Source organism: Periplaneta americana, chromosome 4 (assembly GCF_040183065.1).
Source record: "Periplaneta americana isolate PAMFEO1 chromosome 4, P.americana_PAMFEO1_priV1, whole genome shotgun sequence".
NCBI classification, from domain to species: domain Eukaryota; kingdom Metazoa; phylum Arthropoda; class Insecta; order Blattodea; family Blattidae; genus Periplaneta; species Periplaneta americana.
The window spans coordinates 136,026,077-136,047,122 of record NC_091120.1 but is presented as its reverse complement, the minus strand read 5'-3'; the positions used below and the strand labels follow the sequence as shown (position 1 = coordinate 136,047,122).

Here is a 21,046-nt window from a genome sequence, read left to right as displayed (position 1 = left end):
TGCATGGATGGATGGACTCATTTGTCCCTAATGTTTAGATTTTCAATCCCAAACGCCAGTTCTAATGAAAGCATTTAGCTATGATCTTTATCTTAATCTTTTCTTACCTTAGCCATCTTTTATTTACAATACCTTAATGTATTCCTTCTTCCCTAACTCCTGGACAAGATATGAACAAAGTTACTCTATTAAATTCTGTTTAAATTGAGATATGGAATTTCATTCTATCTTTGCAGACGTATCCATGAAAACATAAAAATATTTAAATAATTCCTTCTGATTTATTCTCTATGTAGTTCATTATATATCCAGATACACATACCATACCACTCAGCATTAATTTTCTAATGCACTTTTTTATATGTAGGATGATTATGCAATGGGATCTCTCTGTACCTGAAGCATAGATATTATTATTTTCTTCCGACATCTCATATATTAAATTAAGATTAATAGAAGTGTAATTCTGAAAGTTTAAAATTATGACACAGTAAGCAATATTTTAATGTTGCATAAAAATTCCCGAAATTAAACGGTAGGTACAATGTAAAACATAATGAAAATAATAGTACCGGTATCTCAGAATTTCATTAGACCTGCAGTGAACATGATTCATGTAGATATTTTTCTTCTGGGCATAGATTAATAAATTTCAGTAATACCTACTCCGAAATAATGAATATATAACTGTTGTATTCATATATACATCATAATTTATTAGATTGTGAAACCTACGTAAACCTTTAGCCTTGCATATGGTTTCAAGATTAGTATGCATTTGACTTATTTGTAAATATGCAATATTACGTTATTAGGAAAGAATAGACTCGTAGAAATAATAAAAAGTTTCGTAAATTAAGTAATCTGTGCCATTTAATGTACAGTAACTAAGAAAAGAGTAGTACTTTCGGCTATTTAAACACATATGTCTTTCTTAATATTGCTAAAATTAAGAGCCTATACCACCATAAGCATAGGGTTACCATACGTTGTATTTTGAGAATTGGCTAGTTTCTTAGATAACTTATTGTAGGCCTAAATAAAATGATTTTTTATATTAGACACAAGATTAATACTAAAAAAATTAAACGTCTCTTCTTCTTCTTCTTCTTCTTCTTCTTCTTCTTCTTCTTCTTCTTCTTCTTCTTCTTCTTCTTCTTCTTCTTCTCAGACCTGTCTTCAGTCTAAATGTTGCTACTGCTTCAGTCCATGGTTTTTGTTTATTGACTGTCCATTCTTCTTGTATTTTAGCCCATTCATTCTGGGGTGTAATTTTGCAGAGCCTTTCTCCTAATAAGTGACTTTATTTCTTGGGCATCCAGAATTTTGTTGGTTTTGGAAAGAGTTGTACCTTTTTTTGCTAGAGTATATCAGCAATTTCATTTCTCTGGATTCCTACATGAGCTGGAATCCACTATATTGCTGTATGTTTAATGATGAACTCTGTTTTGATAAAATGAAAGTATTTTCATCTCGGGTTTCAGATCTCCATTCTTTGATACAATCACAGTTACTTAAGGCAGAACAAAAGATCAGGATTATCAACGAATTTATATGGCCAAGACTCGTCTATCCCCTACAATGTGCTTCTCTAACCCAGATCTCTAAAACATTTCCGTTTTATTTTTTTCCCGTTGTGTCTTTGTTGTCCTTTGTGACTTACAAGAAGCTTTTATGTTTATTAGATTTACGATGGTTAAAGTATCGAATTGCAGGGTGAATAGGTCCTGGCAGTTCTGCTATTTGATTAACAAAAAATGTTAGCACATTAATGTTCTATTTAAAAAATTTCTAATCCTTGCTTTCATATAACATAACACGACAATCTGAATTTCTGTACCTGACTAGGGGACATCAGTTGTGAGTTTCTTACAACTCTTCAGGAAACCATATGTGCTGAACTTAGTAAACTTTAAAAACAAGGCAATGACTCATCCATGCAAAGATACTGGCTACGTGGAGAATTAGTGAAGAGAATTCACTTGTTAAATTCAATTTCAGTCATTTAAATTTAAACAACTTAATTTTTCATACAAAAAAAAATGTTTAAAAATCATACCAACAGAAAAATATTCGTAGGTACATCAGTATGAACTTGAACAGTTTTTAAATATTTCGAATTATCATAAAGAAAATTTACAGAGGAAGAAATAATAGTTTATAGTATAAGAGAGTAAAATTAGATTTTATCTGCGAATGGAAAGTTTAGTGCCCAAGGTGAAGCCTAGAGTGATAATTTTCATGAGCACATAAAATCTGTTTACTCTCGTATGCTATACAGTATTTTATCCATTACTGGTATCTAAATTCCTTTTTGTACTTTGATTTTTATTGTAATTGTAATTGTAAATTTAATATTAATTGTAATTTTATTCTTCATATTGTAGTTGTAATCCCCGGGTAGAGTGGCAGAGAAGGCCTGATGGTCTTATCTCTTACTTACTTACTTACTTACTTACAAATGGCTTTTAAGGAACCCGAAGGTTCATTGCCGCCCTCACATAAGCCCGCCAGCGGTCCCTATCCTGAGCAAGATTAATCCAGTCTCTATCATCATACCCCACCTCCCTCAAATCCATTTTAATATTATCCTCCCATCTACGTCTCGGCCTCCCTAAGATGGTCTTATCTCTACCAGGTTAAATAAATAAATTTAATACTAAATTTAATTTTAAATTGTAGGCCATTTTATTGTTGCTAATGTGTTGGTTGTCATGGAGAGAGCAATTTAAAAAATTTTAATTCACTGCTGTGAATAAAGTCATTACTTATGTTGCTGAGTTACTAAGGATGGTGAAATAAAATTCAGTTTAGATACCAGTAATGCATAAAAGGTATTATCTTATTCATCTGATAAGTACCTAGGAACCTATTACAGAGCTAAAAGCTATTATATTTAATGGAATTCTATGAACATTCTTGTGCTTAACCTTCTTGTAAACAATGCAGACAAGTAGGTATACACACGCACGCACATGCAAACACACACCCACACACACACAGATATATATTCATTTTGCATGAGTTATTCTTATTTTTATGGACGAAATATGATAGTCTTTTTTTGTGAACCAGAAGATGGTAGTAACCCTACACTAGAATTATTCCAAAATTTACAAGAAATAGATTTGTATCCAAGACTTTTTTTGATGTTTGGAAAGAGAGGGAAAGTTCTCTCTGCAATAAGTTTTTATTTTTCTTCTATCTATGCGAATGTATTTTTTATAAATTCTTTACCACCTCCATGTTTTACTTCCCAGATCACAGAAGCTAACAGAATTCTTTCGATATTTGTGATTTAATAATTTTGTTTAAAGTTATTGCACACGACAAACAAGTGTAGTAGTTCGATGATGACAAAAAAATATCACATTAAATTTGCAGTGAATTTCACCAGTATTCACTGGTGAAAAACAAAACCTTTCTTTATTAGATATTGAACTTACAGTACTTAGGCTTGCTTCAAAGACTGAGCTCTATTGATTAAATAATTGTAAATTACTACACAGTACATTTTTTCATAATATTATATAAAATCAATATATTATACATTAGATTGTAGTTTTTAAAATATTACATATTTTGTGCTAGAATTAAAACATATTAGAATTTATGCATTTCATACCAGTTATATTGTAAAGTTCCAAATTAAAATGAGAAATTACGTTACATTCAATGGAAATGTAATAATATATCACAGGTGTATGTCTTATATGTTATATTTTAATGTTCGTATCTTAGTATTACTAATGACCTGGTAGAACCCGAAGCACAAATGAAAAGCAAAATTTGTATGTCATAGACATATGTATAGAATAAAAATAATTCTGTCGTCTGTAACACTGTTAAAGTTTGGCCTTCATAATACAATTAAGATGATATATGAATACATACATGTTATGTTAATTTAATATAGTAAAAGTACAATTAATTGTTTTTGTAACATACGTAGAAAGCTGAATATTGCCCAAAGAATTTCTTATTTAATTAGAAATTAATCTGACTTTAAATGAAAATAGTGAATTTTAAGATTCATAAATATTAATTAATTTTTGGAAGTATTATAATATATCGGTACATTATAACAGTACAATCCTTTCATAGCCGTAATAAAATAAATCCGTGAACTTATAATTAAATTAATAAATTAAAAACAATTATACCTATATAATTAAATTGAAGTAATTATAATTTATTCTGAAAATATTTAATGAAAATAAATACTGGTATTAATTAATTTATTATGTAATAAATTTTAAATTACTGTTACTATTCGTGCATTTTAATTTATAATTATAGCTTACCATGCAGTACATGATATCTGAAGTTTAACTATAACACATGTCTATAGGGAAATGCGCAAAATATAATTTAATTCAATATGCTTTTTGGAACATTTATATATGTACTATATTTCACTCACTTTGAATATGTATGGTAATTCTATATTACACGGATAAAAATAGCTTTAAATCTGTTAGGACACAGAGAGAACCCAGTGTATGACCATGCTGGCCAAATTTTTACACAAAAGCCATAATAAATTATAATTCACTAAACAACTGACTAAACTTAAATGTTTAGTCCTACTTATTTTATTTTTTATTTTCATTATTTTTAACATTATAATGTGATGATAACCTATAGCACACTTTCATTATTAGGCTTATTATAAATTTGTGATGGTTTGGTGAGCCATGGCTATGCTAGTTAAAAAATAAAGAAACAGAATCAAAGTTTCTGCCTTCCTTTTTATTGAGAGTGTTGTGACAAGAGACAAGGTATTGGTATTATTTATTTATTTTTTTGGAATCATATCCTATGCATAAGAGCTACTGTGTTTTATTGTTACTTTTTTCTTACTCCCCCTATTGTGTTAAACATATTTGTAGCTTTTTTATTAATTTATTTTAAGATTTTTTTTCTGTCTTGGTTGCCTGGGAGCAGGGTCAAGACTAATCGCATTTCGAGATCATTAACTTTAATATCCTATTATGGTTCCTTTTATGAATTCCCTCAAAATTGATTTCTCTTGTAGTACTTTACAGTACAAGCTGTTCGTTATTGCATTTATTGGGAGTTACTGTTGTTATAAAATGTCAGCGACTTTCCTGAGTAGCGAAGTGGTAGCAAGACATGTAAACGCTAGCAGGATGTGGTGACTCGTTGAGACGGACTGCTGCCTTGCACCAGTATTGCAGAGATTGCCGTTGCAGGTACAGTACTGAACGTGAACGTCGTGGGTTCCTGATCTCTGGATGCACTCACGTGGATTATCATCTCTTACATAACCACAGCCTCGGACAACTCGGATCTTACCATACACTGTAACATGAATGAGTTTGTATTACAATTTTATTTCAATGATATTTAATAGAAGTTTCTGCATTCATCAAGAATTCTAGAAATACATCGCTCCCTAAGAATCTTGAAGACACTTCTCCAGTTGATCCTCTCTCACTATGGAACAGCAGGCAGAGTATAAGCTATTGAATGGAAGTATGCTATAAGGGCAGTGACGTGCAGTCCACCCAAGCAACCCAAGCACAGCTTGGGCAGCACTGATTGATTAAAAGAATCACGATATCTACGTAAATCCATGATTAAACCTTTTGTTTATTTAATTGTAAGTCCTGAAACGTTTCTAAATACAATGAAAGAGTAATGGAACGGAGAAAAATTCTCTCCGGCACCGGGATTTGAACCCGGGTTTTCAACTCTACGTGCTGATGCTTTATCCACTAAGCCACACCGGATACCACCCCGGCGCCGGACAGAATCGTTTCAGATTAAGCTCCAACTCTTGGGTTCCCTCTAGTGGCCGCCCTCTACACTGCGTCATAGATGTCTATGAACGTATGACCGAAGTCCACACATGTGCTGAGGTGCACTCGTTATGAGTGACTAGAGGGAACCCAAGAGTTGGAGCTTAATCTGAGACGATTCTGTCCGGCGCCGGGGTGGTATCCGGTGTGGCTTAGTGGATAAAGCATCAGCACATAGAGCTGAAAACTTGGGTTCAAATCCCGGTGCCGGAGAGAATTTTTCTCCGTTCCATTACTCTTTCATCGTATGATGACGCAGAATATCTGCATGGAAATATCATATGTACTTCGGTACATTAAAATAATATATGATATGCGTAAATCACTTCGTGATTTAAGACGGCGCTTATTCCGTCGGATCCCGGCCAACTAGTCACTCATAACGAGTGCACCTCAGCACATGTGTGGACTTCGGTCCTACATTCATAGACATCTATGACGTAGTGTAGAGGGCGGCCACTAGAGGGAACCCAAGAGTTGGAGCATAATCTGAGACGATTCTGTCTGGCGCTGGGGTGGTATCCGGTGTGGCTTATTGGATAAAGCATCAGCACGTAGAGCTGAAAGCCTGGGTTCAAATTCCGGTGCCGGAGAGAATTTTTCTCCGTTCCATTACTCTTTCATCGTATGATGACGCAGAATATCTGCATGGAAATATCATATGTACTTCGGTACATTAAAATAATATATATGTTTCTAAATACGTTTTGTTAATTGTAAGTCGCGTGATGAGGCATATACAATGCACATATTGCTGTCCCGAGCTGGCTGGCAAAGCAATGCTGAATGCAGGTTAGCATGGAAATTGCCAAGACAACCCACGTCATCATAACTTCTAACCAATGAGGGACGCCTCACGAGATTGTAGTAAATGCATATACCCCAAGCAGCCGATAGCCTGCCTGGGCTGGCTGTGTGCTCGAAGTTAAATGATTGTAAAACGTACTGTTTCTCTCACTTTTGTTTGTACCGGTACTTTGTAGTTACATTGTGTACAGATGCCTCAAACTAGGAAGCTGCCTGGAGAGGGGAAGTAGTAGAGCTAACGGAGGGGGCCCACCTAGGCTCCGATACCCAGGTATAGTCATATTATCTGAAAAGTTGACCTCTTGACGATGTATTCAAGATGTACCCTCCCTATGCAGCCTTCTCAACTGTTATTAGAACTGAGCTGTACTGTTCTAGTCCATGGTGCACAGCAGTAGGCGGACAGTGGTAGGGGGGAAGTGCTCTATGCGCCTGCGCGAACGAGACAGCTTGCTAGTTTGAGGCATCTGTACGTGTATATAAGTGCAATAAAAAGTTTTGATTATGTCTGGTAATGATAATAATTTAATTCAGTAACAAAAGCTAAATACAGTAATTTAACTAAAGCAATACAGGATCATGATGTTGCTATTGCACATATTCGTGCTTCTAACGCACTCGCGACTTTTGGAACTGTGCATATTGAAACTGAGCTAAGTGACCAAACACAACAAAGTATTATTAGGAACTCCCCCAATCTTAATACCATTTATAGTATGTATCGAAACAATTAGAAATATAATAATTTAAACATAATGAAAAGGTAACACGCAATAGAGACATTCTGAAAAGGCTTACAAATGCCGTTTGTTTACTTGCAAAACTGGAACTTTCATTTAGAGGAAACGGTAAGTCGAAAATGTCCAACAACCGTGGTAATTATTTAGAACTATTGGACTAAACCACCCAGTACGACCCTCTTCTAAAAAATCATTTGGAGATATCTACAGTATTCAAAGGTGTATCAAATCGTATTCAAAATTATTTAATTGAATCTGTTGCCAGTGCACTTAATAAGGAAATTAAACAGCAATTACAGAAATCTGATTTTTTTGTCATCTTAGCTGTTGAGACAACTGACATCTCGAATAAATCACAATTTTCTCTCGTCTATCGATATACGATTGAAGGAAGGGTGGTAGCGGTTTGTGTGCCTCCGTGATGTGAGGACAAAACAGCGGCAGCACACATTCTGATCCTATTTTTAAGACATATTCAAGACTTTTCAAACTGCAGTAAGAAACTTGTCGCACAGAGCTATGATGGAAGTACAGTGATGGCCTCTTCATTATATGGTGTCAAGCTAATATTAAGGCGTCTTTTCCACAAGCTCTCTTTGCTTACTGCTATGCACACTGTTTAAATTTAGCACTGTCCCAAAGTGCTTCAAGTATTCCTGAATGCCGCGTATTTTTTGTTACTCTTTCTGGGCTTGCAGCGTTTTTCTCCAAATCATCAAAGCGCACAAAATTTCTTGATGAATTTCTGGGTCGACGATTACCATGTGTTTCCCCAACAAGATGGAATAACTCGTCACGACTTACCAATACTTAGAGTAGTCTTTTATAATAGTATTCTTAATTTTAGGCAATAGTTGCAGTAGGCCTAATCTTATAGATTTTGTAAAAAAAAAATTGGTTCCAAATACCAACGTATTTTTATAATTAGTAATGTTATAAGTATCTGAATCAAATATAAATAGTAAGAAGGAAAAGAAAACTTGACTATGCAGCTGCATGGGTAATCTGTTGGGCCACCGCACGTCACTGTATAAGGGTGATACAAAAATTAAGAATATTTTGACATGACATAATGTAATTATGATGAAAAACGAATGTTTTTAAAATGTTTCTAATATGTATGTCCAAATACAAGTAAACTTTCCATGTTATGTATACGTTTAATATTTTGAATGGTATTTTTTTCAAACAAATATGAACATTACACAAGGTGTTAACTGACACGTGAGAAACTTTTGAGAAATGGATAGAGGGCTTAAAAATGAGAAAAATTGTTCGTGTAAATATACCAGTATAGTCAATTTCACTTTGTTTTTTAATTACAGGTACTTTTCAGTTCATACACGTTTGCTTATTCCTCTCTGTGACGTCGTAGTCTAAGGCATCCTGCCTAGGACTCGCGTTACGGAATGTGCACTGGGGAAAGAAATTTTCTCACGGAATTTCTCATGGGACTGGTGCCCACTCAACATCGTGATACACTTGGGGAGCAATGATAGATAGTGAAATTCGGTTATGAAAGCCAGCTGTAACTGATGGGAGGGATCATCATGCTAACCACACTATACCTCCATTCTGGTTGGATGATCTTCCACCTCTGCTTCGGCATGTGGACGTGAGGCCAGCAGATGGCTGGTCGGTCATGGTCCTTCATGGACTGTTGTGCCTCGGATTAAAATTACATGTCTCCTTATTAAAACTTTATTTTTACATCTTTGTTTACAAAGTCCATTATAATTCCACAGATAGTGCTCAAAATGGCCACCATGCATTCTCATATAGGATTCTAAGTGCCGCATCATGGACTGTCTTACTCTCTCCCCTATTCCAGATATCTGCTGTATCTACTAACATCCTTCTTCAAAATGCTGACAAAGAATTTCAATGATCTCAATAGGCCTCGAATACACTTATTGTTTTCAAATATCCCCATAATGGATTGCGGTCATAGGAACGAGGAGGCCACTTCATATCAAATCATCGACTTAGAATCATTCTAGCAGCAAGAGAAAAATGAGGTGGTACCCAGTCATGCATGAACCACATACGGTAAATTATGTGCAGTGTAACTTCTTTCAGCAAAACATTTAAATGTGGTGAAAAAGGGTAGAACGGAGAAAAATTCTCTCCAGCACCAGGATTCGAACCCAGGTTTTCAGCTGACGCTTCATCCACTAAGCCGTGTGTCGGACTCAAATTCCGATGCTGAATTGAATCCTTCTCAGTTTTTTAAGTTCTACATCTCTGAAGGATTCAATCCTACATCGGAATTTGAATCCGGTGGACTTAGTGGATAAAGCATCAACACGTAGAGCTAAAAACTCAGGTTTGAATTCCGGTGCCGGAGAGAATTTTTCTCTGTTCTATTCATTCTTCACCATATGGTAATGCAGAATTCCTGCACGGAAATATCATGTGTACTTCGGTACATCATAGTAATATGATAAGCATAAGTAATCACTTTGTAATTCAAGACGGCATCTTGTTCCATCAGACTCAGGCCACCTTATCACTCGTAACGAGTGCACCTCTGTACATAGTATTAGACATTAAGCCACTGTCACATATTCTATGGTACAGTACATGAGGTAGGCCACCAAAGGGGAACAGAGAAGTAGAACTTAAAAAACTGAAAAGGATTCAATCCGGCATTGGAATTTGAATCTGGTGTGGCTTAGTGGATAAAGCATCAGCACGTAGAGCTGAAAACCCGGGTTCGAATCCCAGTGCCAGAGAGAATTTTTCTCCCTTCTACCCATTCTTCACCATATGGTAATGCAGAATTCCTGCACGGAAATACCATATATACACTTCGGTACATCATAATAATATAAAACATTTAGATGTTTCATTAAAAATTTATGATTTTCCTGCCAATGTTCCAGGTAAAAAAAAAGGATCAATTAATCTGTCACCAATTATTTCAGACCATACATTAATGCTAAACTGTTATCAGTGTCTTGTTTGGAAAACTATAAGTGGATTTTTGTCAATCCATACATTAGTATTGTGAAACTTCAGTATTCCATTCCTGATAAACTTTGCTTCATTAGGGAGTAGTATGGAAAACAGGAAAGTACTGGTCCTGAACACATCAGTTGTAACCAAGTACAAAATGCTTGTTAGGATATAAAATCAGCTTCGCTAAGACCTTGCATTCCTGAAGATGGTGTGGATAAAGGAGTTGGCTTCGTAGGATTTTCCACACTGTCACATGACTCACATTCTGAGTTTCTGCTATGCATCTGGTGCTGCTATAGCTATTGTCGTCGTTCTTCTAAATCAGATGTTCTGGTGTTCATTGGTCTTTCATAATCTGAAACTTTTTTTTCCAAAACAGCCTATTTCCACAAGATGTTCATGTATTATCTGGAAGGTAGATATATGTTAGGAAACTGTTCAGCATACGAATGCCTTGCTTCATTCACATTGCAATTAGTACATGAGGTGTATACCTGCCCTTTCCTGATTAAAATACATTTTGATCACAAATATAACAGTAAATAACAAATATTAACAAATCTCAGTAGCAGTTGCCAGGTAGCAATAATGAGTAGATCCTTTTTTCCTGCTACAAAAGCCTACTGATTTAATAAACATGACTCACTAATATAAGACTTAAACCACATGAAATAAAAAATACCTGTAATTAAATTTTAAAAAAGCGGAATTGACTACAGTATATATCTACATGAACTTTTTTTTTTATTAATTTTTACGTTCTCTATCAAATCCCCGAAGGTTTCCCTTATATTAATTAGCATGCTGTAAAGTTAACTTAAGTTTGTGATGAAAGCACCATTATTTCTTGAACCAATATCAAATCCCCAAAGGTTTCCCTGATATTTATTAGCATGCTGTAAAGTTAACTTAAGTTTGTAATGAAAGCACCATTATTTCTTGAACCAATCACATTTTCAGGAAATATCCTTTCTAACAATATATTATTTTTCAGTCCATAATCACTATCCATTTCGATGCCCATCACAAGATCTGATTATCAGCTGTGGTTGGTCCTTTAATCTGGCACATCTGTATTGTATGTACAGAGCTTCAAATTCACCCATATGAGTTCACTCATTACCATTTACTGCCAGAGTGTTAGTAAGGACAATTAACCTGAAGGTTGCAGTGCAGAAGTACTTCAGGCAGATCCTATTGTGAGTAATAAATAGAGACCGGATTTTTATGTAATTACATATTATATTCCTTTCAACCTAACCGTATATAAATAACAAATCTATACGAGTCTTGTAATTACCATTAATATATTAAAATTTGATACTACATATTTTTACATATTTACCCCACATTACATATTATGGCTTGATATTACATAAATCTACATATTTAGGGGTTTTATTCATTTTCACTTCATTAAAAAGAAAAAAAAAAATCTGCTGGGGAAGTTTACAATTTGAAATACAGATTTAAAAAGCCTTTCTACCTATCCAAGAAAGGATATATTTCGGGACTAAACGTAACGTCCTTAGTTCCAGGAAGTAATAGAGGCACTCACCCCATACCGCCCACTGTAAACATGAATAAAAAGAGGCAACCTTTCTCATACAACTACCTTGTATTGTAAAAATCACTCAGAAAGTAGCGTTGCCTTCATGCGGTGGAGTGGGATGAGGACGACATGACTTGTCTCGAACTATAATTGTTCTGCACACGTCTTAACAAGCCGTTCCCATGTAATTTGCAACGTTACCCACCCTCTTCCTAATCCTTCCAGGAAAAACCCGTGTCAATCTGACATGAGCCGCAATAAAGTAGCTGACTTTTGAAAAGAAGCTGGAGTAAAGGAACAAACTGGAAAGATGTTGAAAGATTAAAATAAATAGCTTTTCAAGTTATTGCTTGACCTCTTTACTTTAAATTTAGTAGACCTATACAGAAATGGGATTTTCCGAGGAATTAGAAAGTATGGTTCTCGGCTGGAATAATCCTACCCTTCTGAATGAGACAGGAATGTCACTTTTCAAACAACAGTTTGTAAATGCCTATAGTTTGAGGTTTTAGTAGGTACTTTGTTTCTTCCAGGGAACAGCTAAAATGCATGTGTCCCACATCTCTTATTTTCTCCTAATCCAGTAAAGCGAAACAGTGCTTGCAGTACTATTGTGTCATTCATTTCACTCAGTTCTCTAGTTTTAGTACTTAAGTGTAAAGTATAAGTGAGTTTATCTACTGCTTTTAACTAACTAAAATGGCCCCTGTATATTCAAACCAAATGACAAAAATAAAATCATGGATTGCGATGGACGAAGCTTTCATTATAGATGGAAAAATAGTGATGTGTCAAGTGTGCGGTAAAAAAGTTGGGTGCTCTATGAAATCACAACTGGAGAGTCTTACCTATCCTATACCTGTCAGATATTGATATTAAATATTTTCATGATTTCACATATTTTGGTACATATTCAGCTTATTTTTCTTTCATAAATATGTACATATTTCACACATTGATATTACATAAAAATCCGTTCCCTAGTAATAAAGGAAGGAAACTCAAATGCACTTTACAAATGCGGATGTTGTATGTAACAAAAAAGTGTAATACCATATTGGTGGAAAGTTCATAGTTTTCCCAGAAAAAAAAATTTCCAAAATGTTTAACACCCTCTTATTCGGTAACTATTGTGAGTAGAATAGTGATTTTTGTCCAACTTGATATAAAATGTAATAAAGAATCATTTATTCCTCTGGCATATGTTGATAGCGTGGACGATTTCTGTGCAAATTTAATTTAAAAACCACTAATTTCTAGCCACTGAACTATGCAGCTCAGTCGGTTAAGGCGCTTGTCTGCCGGTCTGAAGTTGCATTCGGGCGCTAAATAACAGTGTTGTTAAATAACCAACTAAAATAAAATAAAAAAAAATGAAACAAACAAACAAATTACAACGTTGTAGTCAGAGAGGGAGAGGTTCACCTAGAGCAGTGGTCAGCATGTCATGCAGCAAGCAGCAGCTTACGTCATACTTTTGCAGGGACAGTTCCAGAGGGAGCGTATATAGACAAGTAGTTGTAACTGGCGATCAGCATGTCTGTTTCAAAACCATTAAACGTAAAGCGTGCAGCAAAACGAATATTTGTAGAAGAATGGGAAGAGAAATTGTTTTGTTGTGCACAGGAAGAAAATGTAATATGTTTGTTATGTTCTAAACTACTTACAAGGTTTCATATTACCACCATAAAGAGGCATTATACAAAACTTCATTGTCACGTGTACTTTGCCATAATATTAATACTGATTAAGAGAAAAGCATTGTCGAATATCATTTTTTGATATTATAAAATTTTGAAACTTTGCAAAGAAGCCTAAATAAGAGAAAATTGCTCAGATTTAAAATTTCCAAAAGATTCACTACAATTCACAATATCCACTCCTTAGGTCATTTTGTGCTAGATTTATTTTAATATTTGGCTCTACATATATATGTGAGCAATTTAAAAAAAAAATTAAACATGTTAAATGGAAAGTGCACTCCCGATTGATGCACTAACATATATTTGAGCAATTACAAATTGCAACTTATGATGGAGAACCAGATTTCACTTCACTAATTAAAACATCGGAATAGACTGATGAGTAATTTCAAATCTACCTGAAGGATGCAAAGACAACATAGGGCCTATAGTTGGTTAATTATTTCCAGACTATACGGGCGAGTTCAGTCCTCTCTTCACCCCAACCAGGATGAATAGAAGATTCTATTTGTCCTGCCCCAACCTACTGCTTTCTACCACTCCTTGTCTTGTAAGGCAGTCTGCGTTTCATATGACGTCACCTACATTGACGTTCTGCCAACGATGACCTAAAGAGACAGACCTGAGTTCGATGACCTCTTACATCTATATTACGAGAAGAAAGAGCAGTGTGTTAGCGGCGATGTTAGATTGCTGAAACTTTCAACTTAATTTTCTAATTAACCGTGTATTTCAAAGATTTTTTTAAGTATATAAAACGTGTACTGGTATGTAGGTATATTGAATTCTCAATGTTTATCTATAATCCGAAAGACTGAAAAGACATAATTTGAAGATGATTTCTCCTTTAGAAATCCATTTTATTCTTAGTATTATAATGTCTCTGATATCACTGATAATCTTATCAGATTATCTCTAATATGACTTAATAGGGAAGAAAATATAAATAAATTAGGTAGTTGTAAAGTGTAACATTTGGTGATTTAGAACAAGACTGGGAAGTGTAAACAGCCCGTTCAGTTTATGACATTGATGGTGACTAAATGATTGACATCAAAATAGCACAATTATTGTCGTACAGAATGAATATACTTTTGAGGTTTCCCTTGAGTGATACTGATGGCTGATGGCGCGTTGGTGCTGTCTAGGCAGCAGGGAACCTATCGATTATGGCTCCATGCCAAGCACAACCAACGTCGCCCCCGAAAGAATATACTATGCAGGCAGGATAGAAGCAGGCCAGTTCCGTCGATGGCAATGGGTGTTAGAATAGGGGAAGAGAGGCATGCGTGACCCTCAACGGCCTCAACTATTATTACGACAATTATCGTCATCATCACTATCATCATCTCCATAAATATACTTTGTTGTGAAATATTCTGAAGAGAACTCCATTTTAAGCTCATTTATTATATTATGACAATAGCCTACTGTTTTAAATGTCAGGAGAACCAAATTTTTGCGTCTAAAAAAGAGAGGACGTTTTGCAAACTTTGGTTAACACTTATATAAATATATACCCCATATAAGTGTTCAAACTGAATCAAAACCGAATAAATATGTTTTACTTTATGGTTATGCCTGTAAGAATGTCTGTATGTGTGTTTTCTACATGGAATTACGAATATAATCGGCCTACACACAAAATTAACATTCATTTATCAGTAATTTGTGTCATTGCTATAAAGTAACTATAGTATTTCCTTCGGAGGTACTCTTTCTAAAGTTATTCGTGAAAACCGAATGGTACATAATACACCAAATTGATTATCTTTACCGCTTCTTTACCGTTAGGCACATGATAGTATATGGGGGAAATACATACAACAATACTATGAGTCTGTACTGAAAATTTGATGATTATATTTTAAATGTAATTAACTTGTTTTCCTTCGACTGATGAGTGATGACTAGGCCTACAGTAGTAGAAGTACTCAATGATGACTTCATTTAATTTTCAGCGCGATGGTTTGGAACTGGGCTGTATGTATTTTCTAGAGTAATATTTTGCACTTTCATTTAGTCATATTATTATTATTATTATTATTATTATCGTATCATATGCATACGCGAGTGATGGATACACTATTGTGAAGGAAAGATGGCAGCTCATCTGCTTTCTCCAGGTACGCGCCATCATTTCTTAATTTAATATTCAAAATGAGTTTTCCCACCCTTAGAGTTAATATGAGCGCCATTTTTTTTGTCCATCTACTTTTAGGGATCTGTGTGCGCAGTTTGAGAGAGGTTTCGACGTTAACTTATTTAGTTCCGTTTTAAGGAAAACTAAATGTAATTTCTTGTGAACAATGTGTGAGTACTGGAATCGAGAAGTTTCTCTCTCTCTTTTTTTTTTTTTTTTTTTTTGGTCGGTTGCTTATGTCAATTGCGAGGTGATCTAGCGTTGATGAAATTGGTGATAGTGCGATGGTATTTGGTGAGTGTGTCCGAGATTCACCATGGAATTTCCTGAAATCTTGGGAAAAGTATACCAGTTACCTAATCCACTCAAGCGGAATTCGAACCCACGCCTGAGCGTAGCCTCGAAATACGAATCGGACTTGCTACCGTCTGCGCTATGCCGGTGGTTGGATGTTTCTTGAATGAGAGAAATCTCCCTCTAAAAATCACACTCTGCATAAATACAACGCAGCACATAATTCTCTGTTTCATTTTATGGTTGATGATAAATGAAATGTTAGTCTATAATAATCTCGTCTCTGTGAAAAAGGTAGATCGTCCAGTCGCCATATTTCTTCATTATAAATATTAGGCCTACTTGGATAATCTGGGATTTTAAGCAGGACCTCCAGTGTGGAAAGCTAAAGATAGAGATGTGTCTGTCTGCCTTACTTTTCTCTCTTAGCGAAAAATGATAATTTAATTCCTGTTGAATGATGGTGAGAGAAATGAAACAATTTCTCCAGCACTGTATCTATTCCTAAAAAAAAATCCCTTGAACTCAACTAGGATTTGAATTAGGGTGTTTGGCGTGGGAAGTCGATTCGTTTGCATTGTGTTAATCTCCACAGTGTCATAGTCACTGAATTTAAATGCGATCAATAGAATTATCATAATGAATAAAGCAGGAGATGAAGGAATTAAAATTATATAGAAGCTCTGACGGCCTAGAGACGAAACGCAATGATAAAACCGACAGTAATGGTGTGCCAAGACCATCACGGTAGAATTTCGTATGTGAATTATATGTTAAATGCCAATGCCTTTGGTTTGATGGGAAAGCTTCTATACGCTGGCGTAGTTAACCATTGTTACTACAGTCCTGCTAAATGTTTATGTGAAATGTTAGGTCTAAACAAATTTTTCAAAAGTGCAAAAGACCAAACAATAATTATTGTGAAAAAATAGCAATATTGCATAACATTATAGTTTTCTTCCTCCACCCAATGGTAGGACCCCCAACTATCGTTATTCGCACCCAACTCTACGAGCAGCTCATAGATGTCGCTAATGTCGAGAAACTTAGACCGCTTTCTTCGTCAGAGACTGTCCAGTATGAGCCACAGGCGTTGGGTATTAACTCGATCAAGGCGAGTGGAGCCGCGGGCGTAATGTGAACTATCGCGATGCGGTATTACGAACGCAGGAGCAGTAGCGCCACGGCCCCGGTCGAGTAGTACACATTTCACTTGTAATTTAGTGTTGATGATGATGATGATGATGATGATGGAGAATTGTTGAGATGTCACAGGGGAACCGAAGTACCCGGAGAAAACCCCTGTGTTGCCTGGATCACGGTCTTCCCCGACACAAGTTATAAATTCAGAGTAGATCGGGATTTGAACCCGGGCCCCCGGGCATAGAAGCCCAGCGCTATAGCACTGAGCCACTGTAACATACAATTTTTTTTTTCGATGATTACCTATTCTATGAATTAAAGACAATAATGGATGAGCTTTTGGTGAAGATTTAGTTTTCTTAGTGAATGAAGGTGGTATGTAGTGTTCTTTCACATATCACCTTATTTCAGTTTGTCATGTCGTAGAATATAGAATTACAAAGAGGATTGAAGGACATATGTTATAGATGCAAGTCTGTTTTTTAGTGGATGGAAGTGTTATTTGTCTATGCCAGGCATGTCAAAACCCTGCACATTGTGCAGTAGTCTCTGTGCGATGTGCACTCTCTATTCTCCTACCTGGAGGGAGTGAATCGCCTTGGAGGGAAACGCGACAGGGCTAGACAGACCTGCAGCAGCATATCAACTTTTCTTTCGTAACACAGTTTCAGTACGGGTGCTGATTTGGCTGTGTCTGTGAATGAGTTATGATAAATAAAGTGAGGAGTTCACAGTTAACGAAGAAGAGAAATTACGAATGATATAACATAATTGTTATAATGTTTTCCTCAGCCAACAATAATTATTTTAAAATGAATGACTTTCATTAGCCCATGTCGAGGTAATAGTGTTGTGACAGTTTAGATCAGATTATTAAAGTTCTCAAAACACTATTTTGCCAGCGCTTATTTCTTAATCAGTACTCTCACGGCAAAACGAACTTGACAATGGCGTTGTTTTGGAGTCTGTACTAAGAATCAATGGTTAGATGACTTATGACTTTCATTTCATAAGCTGGTAAGTGATGAGAATATAATGAGGAATACATGTGAGGGTCTTGAGGTTGTAAGGAGCGAAGAAAGCAACTATTTGCAAGGAGAAAAAATTTTCTGGAAAAATATATAATTGCAAATTTTCGATCTCACGTCACTATATTATGCTAATATACTTACATTAATACATTTTTAAACCTGACATAAATAGAATATCGTCGCTTCACAGCTTGTGAACTACACTTTTAATTTTTTTCATTAACGCTCCCAACTTGTCGATACTTGCTCTCAACTTTTTTCAAATAAACTATATATGAATTTAAATTCTAAGCTTAATTTACATTATTTATTAATATTAATGTTAATTTATATTGACATACAGCAAGGAAATCATTTCAGTGTAAAAACTTCACAATGTCCTACTGCATGTAATTAATTGGGAGTATAATATTTTATTCAACATTTTTGTACCAATGGTTCCAATAAATAATAATGCTCGACGAACAATGAAAGAGTAGGGTCTATTTCTTTAAAATAATTAGTACCTACTACGTAAAATGAAATACTTGTTCGTTTTTTGTTGTTTCGAAATTACTGCAATATTTTTTTCTTCAAATACTATATAAAAATCATATTAATAGATTATGCTTTACAAACCACTACTTTGTCAAGTATAACTGAGTGAGCCTAAAGTTTTTTGTATTACAATTGTCAAGTATAGACACTGATAATAACCGTGTTTTTTTCCTTCTGCTAAGTGTGTTTATAATATCTAAATGCCTATTTAATCCAACCCTAGAAGCGCAGACTACATTATTGTACACCCCTCCAGCTAAGAACGGGTAAGAGCGACGCCTGAATGATGCAGCCTGCACAGACCGGCGATCCGCGCACAAAACTGCACATTGAGTCTGATTTCTGACATGCCTGGTCTATGCTAATATTTGTAACATAACCCCTTCATCCACTAATGACTTCAATAAACTTGCATGCAAGGAGTATATTGGAATACATTTTTTTCCCCGTTTCTATTCTTTGAGGTCAGTGATAATAGAAGAAACGATTTCAAATTATAGTCTGATAAGACAGAATACTTACCTTTCTGAATTATCTTACGGCACATAGTGGGTACTACTTCTGTTAGGTGTTCGAGTGGAGGTTTCATACTGCAGTTGACTTGTCCCAGTGAATAAGCATCAAATGGATCACCACATCTCGGGTCGTACGCCGAATTACATTGGTAGCATTCTATCGACAAACCTATAAAAAAGAAGAAAAAAACGAGATGTTATAAGGTACTGTCCATTGAATTTCAAACTTCCATAGTCATGTTAAGTAAGTTATGTAGAAAGCCTATTATTTGATTGTGCTTAGCTAATTTTATTCATCATTAAATTCAATATTTCGAAAACATTATTACAAATACCTTAATTATATTATGATAATTAAGTCCTACGTTTCAACTGTGTGCGAATTGACGGGGTGAGATGCCGGGGATCATAGGCGGAGTTATGAGGGGTGCATGCCCCCCAAACTTGTCTGAACTCTTTTTTTTTTTTCTACTAGCATTAGAAAATATTGAATGCAAAAGACTTTTCTTGCTTTTGTTTATGATTAAGTTTCTGTGCTTAAATTGACGAATTAATGTCTTCAGATCATGTGTCTAGACTATAATATTTATTTTAAATTTCTGAATGTATAAACATTTCTGTATCTCGTTTGAGGAATGGAAGCACTGTAATGTTTCTTTTGCAATAGCCTGTACTCCTGTGTTAGAAGTCTGCAGAAGCCATCTACTGAATTAGGTGTTAGTGAAAAAACACCATAGTCCCATATTAAAGGAGTGAAAATTTTCAGTAGTTTTCATAAAACAACCATAGTCCAAAGATTTTTTTGCGAAAACAGCAATTTTCCAGGAAGATGGTACGATGGTACCATTTACAAATAATATCTCATTCATAAACAAAAGCAAGAAAAGTCTTTTGAATTGAATATTTTGTAATTTTAATAAAACAAAAGACTTCAGACAAAATTGGGGCGGGGGGGAGGTGCTCCCATATACCCTCCCATTACTCTGCCTATGGTTATGCCTTATTATAATTTGTAGTAGATCTACAGTTGAAGCCCTATACAACTCGGTCCGAAACATCGTAGATATGGATGTAACACTGTAAGAAACATGCACCCTAAAAATACTTTTATTAAATGATCATATTCCGATATACTGTACCACGGTCAAGCTATAACAGAGGAGTAAGTAAATGGTATCCCCCGTAACCTCGTTATATTGGGATTCTCTAGTTTTGCTTTGCCCCCCCCCTCCCCCAAGGAAACTGTCCTCTCTCCGCGTATTCCGGGGATCATTCCCCCTAGAGAATTGGGTGTCCCATGCTGAAATGGTATTAATTTTTCCTTGCCAGGGAAATTAAAAAGAATTCTCATACAAACATTAGTGCTGCCACATTTTGACTATTGCGATATTCTACTAACAGATTTAAATTCTAGCTTAGCCCAAAGATTTTCTGCGCGTTCATAATGCCTGCATACGTTTCATCTGCAACATCCGCAAGTACGACCACGTTACACCTTCCCTTGAAACGCTCCAATGGGTAAGATCACAGGACCGAAGATATATCCATTCACTAATTTTCCTAATTCGCATCATCAATACTTCTTCGCCTAACTATCTCTCGGTGCGTTTTAATTTCTTATCCTCTTATCACAGCCTGGGTACTCGTTTTAAAAATGACCCTTTATTATCTATGCCTTGCCATAAAACAGCTCACTATTCTTCCTCTTTCACAGTATCAGCAATTCGTTTCTGGAACTCCCTACCCAGCTCCCTCAGGAACTGTCGAACGATATTGCAATTTAAAAGTGAATTGT

General features: G+C 35.3%; 1 protein-coding gene across 1 annotated transcript in view; it reads right to left on the bottom strand.

Annotated features, from left to right (window-relative positions):
* Positions 1-3,060: 3,060 nt before the first annotated feature.
* LOC138698214 (UPAR/Ly6 domain-containing protein crok-like) overlaps positions 3,061-21,046 on the bottom strand; it is a 321,928-nt gene continuing 303,942 nt past the window's right edge. Inside the window, exons 2-3 of the mRNA XM_069824005.1 lie at positions 19,259-19,420; positions 3,061-5,325 (exon numbers count right to left, since the gene is read on the bottom strand). Coding sequence (XP_069680106.1) covers positions 5,090-5,325; positions 19,259-19,420 — 398 coding nt within the window. The 3' untranslated portion in view covers positions 3,061-5,089. The remainder of the gene's footprint in view (positions 5,326-19,258; positions 19,421-21,046) is intronic.